The 15,346-nt window shown below is 42.2% G+C and overlaps 1 protein-coding gene across 7 annotated transcripts in view; it reads right to left on the bottom strand.

Moving 5' to 3' along the window:
* Positions 1–12,919, bottom strand: part of pax3b (paired box 3b) — a 215,663-nt gene extending 202,744 nt beyond the window's left edge. Inside the window, exons 1-5 of one of the 7 annotated variants that reach the window (XM_072474544.1) lie at positions 12,292–12,919; positions 11,176–11,408; positions 9,542–9,671; positions 8,803–8,937; positions 4,832–5,470 (exon numbers count right to left, since the gene is read on the bottom strand). In XM_072474544.1, coding sequence (XP_072330645.1) covers positions 5,397–5,470; positions 8,803–8,937; positions 9,542–9,671; positions 11,176–11,408; positions 12,292–12,379 — 660 coding nt within the window. In that variant the 5' untranslated portion in view covers positions 12,380–12,919 and the 3' untranslated portion in view covers positions 4,832–5,396. The other 6 variants (XM_072474545.1, XM_072474540.1, XM_072474539.1 and 3 more) reach the window with 6 other exon arrangements.
* Between the last annotated feature and the right edge of the window lie 2,427 nt (positions 12,920–15,346).

The following is a 15,346-nucleotide window of genomic DNA, read 5'->3' as shown; positions in this document are numbered from 1 at the left end:
CTGTAAGCCAGGCACTATTTCTGATGTATTTAAAGCTCATGAAATGAAAAGGAAAATTCTACATTTTCCTTTGTTCGCTTTTACTGGGTCCAAATCCTGGAACTCCCTCCCAAACTGCAATGTGGGTGTACCTACACCACATGGTCTGCAGCAATTCAAGAAGGCAGCTCACTACCACCTTCCCATGGGCAATAAAAATGCTGGTTTAGTTTAGGGCACCCATGCCGGTGAAAGAATTTTTAAAAGTCAACATTTAACGTGGTGAGTTCCTTGTTATGATTTTTTGTCATTATGTACTAGCAAATAGTAATCCAACAAACTTGTGTTACTTTATGCAATGTATACAATTGGCAATGTAGCAAAGTTTATTTTATGGCATATTATACGCCATTTCCTGTTATTTCAAAGTTTTTTTTCATGCAAAGAATGAAGCGGAAAATAGAGTACATATTTTGTGCATTCAAAATGCAAAATCTGCAAAAATATCTGATTTGAAAAATGGTGGTGTGAGCTATGGACACAGATATACAAAGCCTTGCTAATGCTCCCTAGCAATTAAATGCCTGCTGGCATAAAGATACTGATGCCATCACCATGTTGCATTGCGCTGCAGAGTCTCTTGAGTGATAGCTCTACCTCTGGAGGGGTGAGATTTCACGCTGGCAATTAGACAAGGTTATGTGACCAATTTCACTCCAGAATAGAATCCACACCAGGTTCGATCCTACTTAATATGGAGCAATAAAAACAATTACTACAAGCTTTATTGTTTTAGCCCCCAGAATTTCAGAATATTTGATAATTTCTCATCATGAATGAGTCTTTACCAAACATAGTTTGTTTCTTCAGTTTATGAATGAACAAAATTCAAATAAACTGTACTTATACAATCCAGAATATGAAGCAGGGATGCTTTGGAACACCAGACCAGGGTGTGAAACAGGTTGGTATACATATTCACTCCTACTTAATTATATTTTCCTTCTCTTCTCCTCCTCATCTGGAAATGGCATATTCTAGGCATTAGAATAGAATCCCTACAGTGCAGAAGGAGGCCATTCAGCCCATCGGGTCTGCATCCAGCTTCCGAAAGAGCACCCTACCGAAGCCTACTTTTCTGCCCTATCCCTATAACCCCATTCATTGTTCATGGCCAATTCACTTAAATGGCAATTTAGCATAAATAATCCACCTGAACTGTACATCTTTGGACTGTGGGAGGAAATTGGAGCACCCTGACAAAGCCCATGCAGACACAAGGGGTGCGATTCTCCTATCGCGGGACAGAGTCATGAAGGACGGCGCGAAATGGGTGCGAGCACTAGCGATTCTGTCCCCCACAGGGGGCCAGCGCGGCGCTGGAGCAGTTCACGCCTCTCCAACCTTACTTCCTGGCACGCACTGGGGCGGCGCCAACCTGCGCAATGCGCAGTAGCGAGGCGCCAGCCCAAGCATGCGCAGTGGCTTTACGGAACACGCCGGCCCCGACGCAACATGACCATTCGCGCAGAGTTCCCGCCGGCACCGACCAGGTGTGGACAGCGCCGGCGGCACTCTGCTTTTTCCGCGCGGCCGCGCGGCCCACCTGGGCCGGAGAATTGGCAGCCCGGACTCGTACAGCGGCCCGCACCTCGGAGAATCGCGCACCGGCATCGGGGCAGCGTGGCGCAATTGCGGCAATTTCCGGCCCGGCGCGGGGCTGGGAGAATCGTGCCCAAGGAAAACGTGCAAACCTCATACAGTCGCCCAAGGCCGGAATTGAACCCAGGTCCCTGGAGCTGTGAGGCAGCAGCACTAACCACTCTGCCACCGTGCCACCCCAGGTCACCAACTCTCACATGTCTATTTGTCACCTAAGCAGAGACAGTGAATCTTGGCCACCTACTCAACGGTGTGCGTATTGGGTGTTGGTGAGACCATATCTGGAGTATTGTGTCCAGTTTTGGTCTCCTTATTTGAGGTAGGATGTGGTGGCATTGGAGGCAGTTCAGGGGAGGTTCACCAGATTGATTCCGGGGATGAAAGGGTTGACATGTGAGAAGAGATTAAACAGTTACGGCTTATACTCGCTTGAGTTTGGAAGGATGAGAGGGGACCTGATCGAGGTGTATAAAATACTAAGAGGGATTGACAAAGTAAATGTGAACCAAATCTAGAAAGAGAGGTAACAGATATAGATTGAGAGGCAGTAGACTTAGAACTGAGGCGCTACTTCTCAGAGACGGTGGTGAATTTGTGGAACTCGCTGCCCATAGTGAGGTCGAATCTGAGTCATTAAATGGTTTCAAGAAAGAGATAGATAGATTTTTGATTTTGAAAACGGGTTAAAGGGATATGGGCAATAGGTGGGAAGGTGGACTTGAGACCAGGAAGAGATCAGCCATGATCTCATTGAATGGCGGAGCAGGCTCGAAAGGCTGAATTGCTCCTAATTCCTATGTTCCGATGCACTTTAACCAAGTCTGCTGGCATCAGCTCCTCGCTTCCATTAGAACAGACACACATCAGTCGGTGCTACGAGATTGCCACCTCGCTAATTTGCCAAGAGGTGCTGAAACTAATTATTTCACTGCTTTCTCTAAGCCAGCTGAGATCAGTTAGCAGACACCAAGAATAAAGCCTGAGACTTCCTGGCCTGTGTGGCTTGCCTTTCTCATCAATAAGCCTTAATTATACTTTTCTCTCTCCAGATGCTGCCAGACCTGCTGAGTTTAACCAGCATTGTCTGTTTTTATTTCAGATTTCCAGCATCCGCAGTATTTTGCTTTTAATTCTATTCCTACCGGGTGGGCTCAATTTTCGTGGTGTTTGTAATTCAGGTTTCATGTGTATCACATATTTACAATTATTTTACTGACAATACAGTCTCATTTTTCTTTCTGCTAAAGTTCCAGTAACTCTATAACGAGCTGGCGTGTGGATGGTTAAAACTATCTCTTATTTCTATCCAGGCAAAACACGGATACATGCAGCATTTATCTCATTTCTTGCTCTGTCGGTAAAAGCACAACGGTGACTTGCACAAGAGAAATGACCATCTAATCTGGGGGGGGGGGGGGGGGCGCAGCGCAAAAATCAGGAATTTCCTCGGAGCTTCGGCCAACCGATCGCCAGAATCTCCAAAGAAATGCCTGCTGTTCTGCGCTCATTTCCAACCATATGACGGGAAAGACAGCACCAGCACCAACGAGGCACTGTGACCCAGTCCGAGTCGAGAATGAAACCACATCTTGGGCCAATCGCTTCCTGATACACAATGCTTTGACTTTACAACGTGCTTCCAAATGATCATACTGAAGGGGAAAGTGTAATTTAATCTGCACAAGTATGGGAACTTCCCAAAACCTTCTCTTATTGTCTCTAAGAATGAATGGCTTGATGCTCGTAAATTTTAAAGTGGGTTAAAAAAAACTCTAATAATCGTTTGAATGAAGGACCATATTGCGCCTGAGAGCTGAACAAGAACATGTGTTGGGAACACTTTATATATATTTTTTATCTTACCACCACAGATATGGTTCGTTTGTTTAATGCTGTGACTTCGGCGATTCACTGATTAGCAGCCAAATGTGATTAAGTGTGATGGAAGGAACACTGCCCGGGGTGTGCAAACAAGCTTGTCATTTTTGATATCTACGAAATCTACTTGATTTTCAAATCATTTATTTTAAACCTGTAAAAGTCGAAACGTGAGAGGTATATAGGCAAAGGAAGGACTTCAATTTGCTTCTACCCGGGTTTTTCTTTTACATTGGGTTGTGCCCCCCACGTCCTGACGTCTCGTTTGTCCAAATGGGCCATTTAATATCGCTGTGAGGAGGGGGTGGTAATCACAAGGGTCTTTCTCCCCACGTGAGTACAAATCACCATTGATCGACTCCAACTTGTAGCTCGCCACACTTAGCTTGTCTCGAGATCTAAAGTATATTCTTCCAAGGAAGGAGGGAGGGGAGCCTTATCTACATGGCTATCGCAAATTCAATCTAATTGCCTTCTCTCTCACTCGCTCTTCCAGCACCTCAGCTTCCCCGCAAGCCACTCGCATCCAGCCAAAGTCAATGAACACAACTGTAATTGTAACTTTACATCTAAATATTAAGATAGGGCGCGGGAGTCGCGTGTCTGCAGTGCGGTTATCAGCTGTCAGGAATTCCATTACTGCATGAACCAAAAATGCTTCGGCTCCTTCAAAACTTCCCACATTCCGCAAAACTTATTTCATCTTCATCTCCCCCCCCCCCCCCCTCCCTCCCCCTCTCTCACAGCTTCACTTGTTAGCTGAATGCTGAATGGAACAGCTAGTCCCAGCCAGAGAGAGAGAAGAGAGAAAAAAGGGGACAGCAATTTCACGAATTTTTGCCCCGGGCGAATTGGGGGCGGGTCGGGGAAAGATGAAAGTGAGAGGAAAATAAAAGGCTCGATTTAATCAGCTTTCAAAAAAAAAGAGGGCTTGGGTCCGGGGTTTCTGATTGAATTTTGGACCTGCGCATGATTGCGGATAAATCGAGCCTGACCACGCCTGGAGCTTCGCGAAAACACTGTGTCCCATTCAAACAGGAGCTGGCAGCCTCTCCTCACTTCAATCCACTCTTCAATCATTACATAGAACAGAAATATTTATAGCTTTTTTTTTTAAGGCTACCAGAAAGAAGTAACAACCAGGAGGCATTTCCAGCACGAGGACCTTGGGTTTTTTTTTACAAATAATTCTTAATTGCTCAAGCTCATTAAAAAAAGCTTCAAACTTGCATGATTATGGATCTCACTTAAAACCGACAAGATATCAGCGTTTCCATATTTGCAACAAAAAAAGTTCCCCAACTCTGATAAATGTATGCCAAGTGTTCACAACTTTTATTTTTGTCTGTGTTTCTTTTTTACAAAATAGAATTGCAACCATCTTGTGTTCCCATCTTGAGAGCAGTGTGCCAGTCACTTTAGACTTGTACAAGACGTGCTTCAATGCAAATAGAGAGACCTCCTCACACTATTTAGAACTTTTAATCAGCAGATTGGAGCACCGCTTGGTCGGGTGCCACACATTTCACTGGCTGCCGTAACTCTGCAATGTTCGCGGGGCGGTGGGTCAGGGACAGTCACAGAATAAGGGCAGTTTGTTTACTTATGAACTTTAGGTTAATTACAACCTTAACTGTTTGCTGAAATAATCAGCATGAAAAGCTGGCATTTCTACCCCTCTCCCCTCGTCCAAAAGGTTCCTCATTAAACTAATGACACTGCCATAACCAGACTGTCCCAACTCATCCCAAACTGCAGGCTTTTGCAAACACAATACTGTATCTAGCGATTTGCAAAGGTTGTTTGCTCTCGGAAATCGCCGGCATTCTTTGCAATTTTCTCTCCTGGCCTTCCAGCCTAACGCCAACCCCCTAAAATCAAAGGCTTCGCTCAATCGAATGGTGCCAATTGTATTTTTCTTTTCTGAATAGCGGTCGGCATCTTAACGCGTCTAAAAAGATGGCAAAAGAAACATTTTGTCGGTGAAAATGGCTAGTTTTCCACGGTGGAGAGAGAGTCCATAAAACTGCAAGGACTGGCTGCTACTGGCGATCACTGAATAATTCATCCCTCATTGCAAGCCCATAATGTCTTTTCTCAGCCTTTTGTTTGGACGGTTTCTGTTCTTTTTTTCCCTGAATTACAAAAAGGTTGCCTTCTTTTGTTGCGACCAAGCTGTCACTGCCATAGGCTTTGTTCCTCCAAGCCTAAAGTGTAACTTTCAATGGACTCACGCTTCTTTGTTTTCCAAGTTCATCTCCAAGTGTGGATTGTGTATTCAAGAACTTCTTTGTATAGCTGGAAAAGTTGTACAAATGTTTGACCAGCTCATTTGGTCGTTTTTGTCTACTCAAGATCCTATTTGCAGCGAGATACGGGCATGTCTATGGACTCCAGCAACAAGCGACACTTTGTGCCAAAACTTGTGCGCAAGGCTAATGTTAAAAAGGACTTAAATTTATACTCTTTCCAAGAGTTTTCTAGCCCCCTTTTTTTTATATAGATTCGATGTTTTGATTAACAAAACATGTCTTTGCGAAAAGGTACTTTGTTAGCGGGGAGAAAAAGAATCATCGAGTGGCAACAATGCCCAACAAGTTAAAACGAGGCACTCGTGATGGTACCTTGGCTTGCATGATGTTGCGATCTAGAAAGGAGCTCGCCAAATTCACACCAGGACAAGTCAAATAGCAAATTTGGTATATTAATCAGATCAATAAACAAGGCAGACTACAAACGAGCTCTCAGGCTTCATGAACCTGGTCACAGGCAGCCTCGCCGTCTCCTCCACTTCTGTACCTAGTCCCATGGACACTGCGCCACTCATTCGGAGCCACTTCTCTGATGCGATTCAACAAAATACTCAGCGAATTATCATTTCCACATTGCACACACAGATTTTAACCAAACTACTGTGGACTAGGCAGCAAGTAATTTAAGGGACAATTTGCTTTACTCAGTTATGATTACTATCTTGCAGCTGAAGTTTACATATTTCAAATGATGTTACAGATTGTAATTGGATGATATATTGGGGGAAGGGGGGTAATGTTACGTTCTGTTTAATTTTAGCAATTTAGTCTTGCACTATTGGTTATGCAAGAGCCCCACAGTCAAACCTGTCGAAATGTCATCTCACATTCAAATATTAGACATCTTATGACAGCCCTTCAATCACAATTAAAGTCTTGTTCGAATCTGTTAAACGGGATAATTGTTTCTTTAAACGCAGCTAACAATCAGAGTGTAAAATATGTATAAATGTCACCAAAGTATATTCGCCAACGTTAGGAGATCTGAAAAACCTTCTGGGTTTATTTTTAGGAATAATCTAGTTTTATATTCAGAAATGAATCCTGCCTTTGCTTTTGGCATCTTCTTTAAAAAAAAAACAGGAGCTACTGATGGATGTGGCGAAGAAATGATGGCGCAGTTAGTTCGCAAAGGGTTAACTACGACCCCCCCCCCGCCCCCCTAAAACCCAACCCAACTTCCAAGAAAAAAAACAATCTGCTGAGGTCCGTTAACACTGCCCGTCTCTTATTTTTAAAGTGCGTTGTGGTATTTTTCAGTAACATCAATGTTGGATGTTATATCGAAGGGAAATATTGGGTGGCTTTCACAGAGCAATTTCATGAAATTCAATCTGTGGAAACGACCCAAATACTGTGAATTTCAGTGAAATATCTGTGACTATATGGGAGTTATGCAACAGTCACCACAGCTGTTTATTTTTAAACACAACTTGGGATTGATTAAAACATTGAAAGGCCCCCAAATATTTCTGCTTAGTCCAGATAATTTAGAACCCAGTTCACAATACTTCTGGACTTCGATTTTCTTTAAAGAATCTCTTGTTTCTCGCAATTTATAATTTCATGTTTTCCCAGTATTAATAATCTAAACATTTAATTCGATTCAAAGCAGCACGAGGTCGTCCCCATGTGTCTCATTGAAACAGAATCAACTAATTTAACCCTAACATCATGCTCGAAAGGCCTGGTAAAGTTAGTCGCATTTGCGCAGATGACAAGACAGTTCTGCGCCTCCTTGTCTAACCCCTTTATCGCTACGAATTGTGCAGCAAGTTTCTGTCCGCATGAGTGTCTGTTTCATATAATAAAATGTAATGTTTGTCGATTTAAATTGTGATAACGCGTCTGGCAATGGTGTGGTTTGTATATTTCCATCTGCATTCATTACCTATCCGAATTCCATTCGGGAAAACCGGTTCGAAGATTCTTAACGGAAGAAGGGTTGGAAATCATAGATTTTGCAAAGTACTGTAATTCCAGGAGTTGCAGGAACGGTTAAGTAACGACTGGACTTTGAAATCGATACTGAGATCGCTTTCTCTTTCTCTAAATTGTGTGGGGTTATTAATAATGTCATTTGATTTGAGTCCCATTTCCACAGGCTCCTCCCGCTCTGGAAAATGTGCTTATATGTTTACATATTTTACCTGTGGTCTGAGTTTAATTTCTTTGCCTTTTGAATTTAACAGGAAACGTTAGGTAGGCTCCAAGCTGTTGGTTTTCCTGGCACAGGTGACTCACTGGCACTATTGCTTTGTCAGAATCGTTGAAAACGTTCTCTTACAGTGCATTGAAACCCCATGCAACAAAATTAAACATTCCTCTGGACAACATTCCCGGGCACTAAATGAAATTGCAGTCAGCTGGTAAAGGTTGAAAAGTGCCCCCTTTATATCTGCGTTACAAATAAAGCGACAAACAAGCAACAGGTTGCTGTGCTGCTAAGGATGGTCCCAGGCTGGATATGCAACTTTGATATCGCCGCCCTTTGCTGCACTTTTTTTGGAAGGGGAATTGTTTTAACACCTTGGCGTGAACTTTACCACCCGAACAAGCTCAATAAAACTCCCAGGACAAAACAAAAGTAGTACTTCCGGCCAATTCTCCTCACTTCTGCAAATACCAGGGCCACAAAAAACAAAAGCCGTGAGCACCAAGGCATTTATAGCTGGAGGCAATGTGCTTGTGGTCAATTCTGGTGAAACCGTCCAAGGGGGCAGCGTGATTGTCAGTTCCCCTCAGTGGGACAGTGAACTTTCATCCATATATTCCACATTAGTTCAACTCTTATTTTTGGTACGGAAAGCTCCCTTTCCCCCCATCAAAACGCTTAAAGCACATAATCTTTAATCGCTCTGGGATTTCCTAATGCATGTCTATAAAAAATAAATATTGATATAAATATTTAATTAAAACGTTTGATTCGTTAAAAAAATACCCAAGTGATTAGACAAATTCCACCTCTTACCCTTGTTTGCCAGAATGCCGTCTATGCTGTGTTTGGTCTTTTTCTCTCCCTCTTCATATTCCTTTCTTTCACAGTCATCCTCTTCGTCTTCTTTCTTTCCGAATCTACTCCTTAGAATACGGCTTATTGAGCTCACTTGTTTGAAGGAAAATGTTTTTTTTAGCAAGGAAGACCAAATATATTAATTTTAAACACCAGCGCAATTTTACCTATGTGTCACAAAACATCAAATAGTGGAGGCTTCAATCATTGCTTTAGAATTTCGAATACAGCTGTTCTGTTTTACACTTTGCTCGATACCACTTTTTTTAATGAACCAAATTAACATAGGGAGAATATTACATTTGGTGATCAATATCTTCGGGAAAGGCACACTCAAATTCCTACAATGAGTTATTTTCTCTGTGAAATGTGCATGTTGTAATTTCAACCTGCCAAAGTGTAAATTACTCTCGCCACGTTCCGTTGGTTGCTGGCAGTTCGAATAAATAACGATAGCATTTAAATTAAGATAGTTTTGTTTTAATTCGAGAAATTGAGGTGCCCAGAGTCTACTTGTAATCATTTGTTAACACCATGAGGTATTTACGCTTTCTTTATTAGTTTGTGCAGCTGGGCACCTTTTACATTTACAGGCAATTCTAGGCTCAGATGAAACAAGAGTAGTTATTTTTCTAGGTTAATTAAATGGTTCCTGGGTTATTTCCCAATTCGCGCGCAAATCACACATTGAACCAACCTGAGGGGATGGTGTTCCGATCACACATGCCGTCTTTCAATAACTTATCCCGGATTTCCCAACTAAACATTCCTGGATTCTCTTTCTTGTACTCTTCTATCTTTTTTTCCACGTCTGGTATTGCCATTTGCTTTATTAAATATGTTGCAAAAGAGAAAAAAAAGAGGGTTCTTTACAACCGTGTTTCATTCCGACCTGCAAACCACCCTGACATATTTCTTATTTGCAGTCGTATTCGGATATGCAAATTTGAAATAAACACCGATGTCCTCTAAAGTTCCAATTATTACCGACATAACAATACTACTGTTACAATTTCTTATACAAACTCACGAAACATATAGCATCATTGAAACACTCGATAGACTCTTCAGATGGAATATGCAATGTTATTTGGCCATAAATCCCCTTTTTCAGGTACACACAAAATTGGTTGCTGACCGAGGCTATTTATTTCATGAATTTGGCTTATAGGGAACGAAGAGTCAAATTGCGCAAAATAAATCGAGTGCTAACTGTAGATCGGTGCTTGAACTTTCGCAGACTCTTTATTGACAATGCGGTGTAGCTGTGGTACAGTTTCTGTGTTTAATGGTCTATATTACGATGATCACTGTTCATTATAGCCTGCGTGTTTAATTGTCTGTGACAAAACCATCCACATTACAGATTAAACTGCGAATGAAGTACGAGCGTATGTTTTTAGCAATGTGAATGAGCTCTGTACAATTTTGACCACCCTGCTCAACAATGGCAGAGTTTTACACTAGAAGGAAATTCTGAAAGTCATTTACATTATCTGAGATTTCCCAGATAATTAGGAAACCACCAAAATTAGGTTTCAGGATGTACACAATAAAAACATTTTCCAAAACTTTCACCAGATATATATTGCATATCAGGCGAAAGATGAAAATTAAACTGATCATAATTCAGATGTTTAATAAATCCAATTTAAATACGTTACCATAATGAACCATTTATTGTTATTGTATTTGCAAAAATCAAATTGTGAATAGAATATATAAATAGGCTGCATCTTTGTAAGTTCCTCATTTAGTTAACGAATTTCCATTGTTACACATACCTTCAGTATTTTTAAAGATCATGACATTAGTTCTTCAAAATGCCTAACCTGTTCCCAATTTCAGATGACCAAATTGTAATACATCTTTCAATAAAACACGTTTAATAAATGGAATTGAAGGGCAGGGGTCATACGATACAGGTCTATCGAATTATTACGTCCCAAGTACTTCGCATTATATTTAAATAACGATAATTTAATGAATAAAACTAACACATTATTTGCAATTCCTCAATTATGACAAGCATTTGTGATGATTTGCGATTGCACATGCACGCACAGGTACAGACGGAGCGCGTTTTGCAAATGCAGAATTTGATTTACAGCTTTAAAAATGATACTGCGCTCCTCAGGTGGTTTTAGTTCGATCGAAACTTGCCTGTATTAGAAATTTATTTGCTAAAGCACGCACAGATAGTAGCGCCATCCACACACCACTTTGTAGGTGAACCATAACATATTTCCTGACGCTGTGGCTAATATCAACTAAGCTGCAATACTTCATAACGCATTTTATCGAATGATTGAAGTCTTTAGTCCGACTTACCCTGGGTTTGCTGCCTGTAGCCCCTGGTCTGATGGAGCCTGTCTCCTGGTATCTGCAGAGGATTTTCGAGACACAGCCGTGGGAGACCCTCAGCTGCCGAGAGATGACACACGGTCTGATGCCGTGATGGGCCATTTCCACTATCTTGTGCCTGATGTGATTTGGCAAAGGCCGGCCATTTATAAAAACTCCTCCGAGCTGATTCACTCTCCCTTGACCTAAAGGCGTTGACACTATTTACAGTAAAAAAGAATGCCAGCGTTAATAAACCCCGTTTTTAAACGAAACCTGGCAGTTAGAGAAGAGAGGAAATCGAAAGACATCACATCAATGCTTAGACATCCGTCAACAGAGGTGTTTAGATATTTTACAATTCATTGGCAGCAAACATGCTGAAATGAGACAGATACTGGTTCCAGAACGTGTCCTTGTCCGGACATGTCACTTGACAATAATGTTTTAAATTTGACGATAAAGTTTGGACCTAATAGTTCGGAAGAGTCAATTCATATCGAGCGAATGATTGCGACTTAAGCTCTGTCATCACAATACTGAAACATATACTCGCTTGCCCTCTTCACCAACATTTTGCGTCAGAAGAATCCCCCTTAAAATATGCTTTTGAAACAGTAAATTCACTAATCGGGAGTAGCCAGTATTTACAATGAACTGTCGTAAGCCAGGAACCGGGCGCACACGCATGTGGTCAAGGAAGAACACATCATAAAACCAAACTAAAGACACTTGAAACAACAAGAGTTTTGCTTCTGATCGATTTCGCATCAACTTAAAGATGTGCACCAATAAACTGTTGAAAGGATAGTAAAATCCACTTACTGCAGATATTGAACATGGTACTCGGAGAACGGACGTTATGGAAACTTTAAAACAAAATGCTCTCCGCGACAACAACAAAAAAAGACCCAAGACAGTTACAGCTACATTTTTTTTTTAATTACTGAGAGTCTAGAGACTCATGATGTCTTGCCGTTAGCTTCACACGGGGAGGGTTTAAGGTTCCGTGTGCGCGCCCCTCGTAGCTTGCTTTTCCTCTCTTTGGACTAGGAAACTAAAGCGTACTCCGTCAGTTCAAGCACGTTTGCAGGCTGGCCTCACCTTCAAGTGGGAATCCGCTACTGCGAGGATAGCTCTGTCCCGGGGCTGGCCGCATCATTCTTGGGAGCGGTCCAGCCAACGTGCTCATTTTAAAACACGTTCAGTCCCAGATTTTCCTGTGGATTGTCGAAGGGGAGGGGAGGTGTTGGGGGTGGGGAGGGAGGAGGGAGGAGGGAGGGAGGGGGTTGGGGAGGGGAATGAAGTAAAACAAAACACACACACACACACACACACGAATGACCACTTTTAGGTAAATCCACGTAAGCCAGCCGATCTCAGGGAAGTTTTTTTTTAAAAACAGCTATTTCAGTTCTTCTGAGCAGATGAGATACCCCCAAAGACTAAACCGGCGGCGAGAGGCAGAGAGAGGGAAGGAGGGGAGGGAGAGAGGGAGAGGGGGGTTGTGGTGGTGGGAGGGGGGGGGGGGGGTAGAAAGTTGGCGGAGTTTTTTTCCCCTTGTTGTTGAAGTTTCGGAAGTCGCTGCTGATGTTTTCGTGTGTTGCTCTGGTAAGTGTGACAAGTACAACTGTGGTGCAAGGGGTTAGGAATTGTAGTCACAGCCAGGAGTCGATGGGACGGTGACCTGGAGAATTTATCAGTTCTCCCACCCCTGGCTCCATCGAGACCCCTGTCTTCTGATTGGCGAACAGGCCAGATTCTTCTCTCTGGAAACGTGTGCTTTGATTGGCCAATCCCAGCAATCTCCCTTTCCCATCACTGGAAATATGATTTTTGTTTTCTCCCCAAAAGTGGAGGGTGAACGTGCGGCTGCAGCAGTTGGAAGCAACCTGTCTCCTTTCTAACGCACGACAGCTTTCATTCATTATCAACCACTAATCTAAAAATAAGTCATTTTTCTTTCCAGTAGATTGCCTCCGGGGGCAGGGGGGAAAAAAACCCTTGTGTTTGGAGTCAGATCAAGGACGTCTCTGAAGGCAGCAGCGCATTCTTCGATATTCGGAACTGTTATTAATAATGCAATTCGCCAACAATTTGCCCACCAAGTCTCGAAACCCCAGCTCTAATGAAGTTGCTGTTTTTTGGGGGGAGATTTGTAGGACAACTCTTGCTGGAGGAGAGCTGGGGAACTGGTGGTGGTGGTGGTTGGGGGGGGGGGGGGGGAGCTCCCAGGTAAAAGACAGGGCACTGGGATGATTACAGACTAATCAAGTCTTCGCATATTCTGGGGGTTATATGTGGTAGTATTAAGAACCAAAAAAAAAGGGAGAGAAAGAATTGGTCTGGCTGGGAGCAGAAACGCCACAGCAGGATATGACGCCAGGACTGTTGTAAAGGCCGTCTGTCCTCAGAGAAGGTACTATTGTCTGAGTCCTCTATTTATAACTTGCTAACTGCCGGTAAACTCATCCTTTACACTCTGATCTTCAAGCACAGTCATCCAAGTGGGCTTTATTTGGAAGTGGCTATTCAAAAAACGCTGTCAGTCTGGCGCGGAACTTTATTCAAAGCCTTAATCAATCAAACGATGAGATAGTTAAGACTATGCTTTGTTTGAGAGACGGTCCAGAAGAGAAACAACCTCCTTTTGGCAAGAAGTCATCGCTTTCACTTACTGATTCTTAATCTCAACAATTGTTCTCTTATAGCAGAACACAATGATTATCCAATGACGTAACACAAAGCAAGATTAAAAAGAATCATTCGCTATTATATTAATTCCCCCACTCCCCCCTCCCCTTTTAAGTTGATTAAAAACGGCACTTAAAGCAGCATCGCCCTCTTTACAGTGATCAGCCTGCCCAGGACTAGAGTTAACCCAGAATACACACACATGTATTTTGGGGATTGAATCAGAAACTAATCACTGTAACCAAATACCCCCCCCCCCCCCCAATAAACCTTCCTCGACGTTTTATTTCACTTCAGCTCAGAGAGATTTAGATGTTTTCTATCGCTCTTCCTACACGGAGGGTCCATTTGTTTTTGACTTGTGTAAATGGATACACGTAACGTGTATACAGTCCATCTTTCCCCTTCGTTGACTTTACAAAACTGCTATCAGAGGTGTGCAGGTTTGATCGTGCCCCGTTACACACGTGGATTTTATTTTAACAGCACCCAGTTTGCGAATTATGCAACAAAGGAAAATTGCATTCCCAAGCGACGTGACAGATATTACAGAGAATAAAACACGCCCGTTTTAAGGGAAGGAGTAATTAGGTGGCAAGACATGGTGTGTGTGTGTGGGGAGGGGGTTAAAACATGCCAGAATTGTCATTTAAGTAACCAAGGATTGTAGATTCTAAAATAGACAAACGAATATACCCCAGCAGTTTAAAGGGATCCCCCAGATCAGGTGGCACTTAATTGGATCAGGATTTGAGATGAATACGATCAGTGACTGTGAATTATATCAATCAAGCATATACGGTTATAATAAACGAGTAGATCTTGAAATAACATTCCATCATTCGTTTCAGCTGCGAGAATTTTTACAAATGTGTGTCGATTGGATTTTTATTATTTGGATTTCCTTTCAACAAGGAATGGGTCGTTCTTAAATCCACACAACTGGAATTTTAAGAGTTGTGCATTACGTTCAGCAAAACTTCGATGTGTACTGTATTTGTTCCCGTTGCTTGATGGCTCATGTGGACATGTTAGGCTTTGGAGAAAGCACTCTTCACAAATAAGTCGTCAAACATCCGCTGTTCCCAATCGAGGGACTGCAAAGATATGTTACAACATCTCGTTTTAAACTACGATCATAATTGGAACAATAAATAACATTGAATCTGTTACATTTCGTTTTATCTCGTCCTTGGCAAATATTGGCATTCAGACTGTTTCTTTACTGACACATTTGCAAACCCAGTTGCTTTATTTTCGATTAGCATGGCATTTGTCTCAGTAACCCATCAACAATTAATTTCGTGCATAATTCAAACTATTTGCTGTGATTCAATTACGGTTCAAGTTATCATTATGCAAAACGCACAGGGATCTTTTAAAACTCCTCTAAGTTTAATTGTACTAAATTTTTTACAATCGCTTATCTGTCTCAAAAATATTAGGAAAATATCCATTTAACAAT

The sequence above is a fragment of the Scyliorhinus torazame genome, chromosome 14, assembly GCF_047496885.1.
Source record: "Scyliorhinus torazame isolate Kashiwa2021f chromosome 14, sScyTor2.1, whole genome shotgun sequence".
In the NCBI taxonomy this organism is placed as follows: Eukaryota; Metazoa; Chordata; class Chondrichthyes; order Carcharhiniformes; family Scyliorhinidae; genus Scyliorhinus; species Scyliorhinus torazame.
The sequence above is the reverse complement of the archived record's forward strand: the minus strand, read 5'-3'. Positions and strand labels throughout refer to the sequence as shown.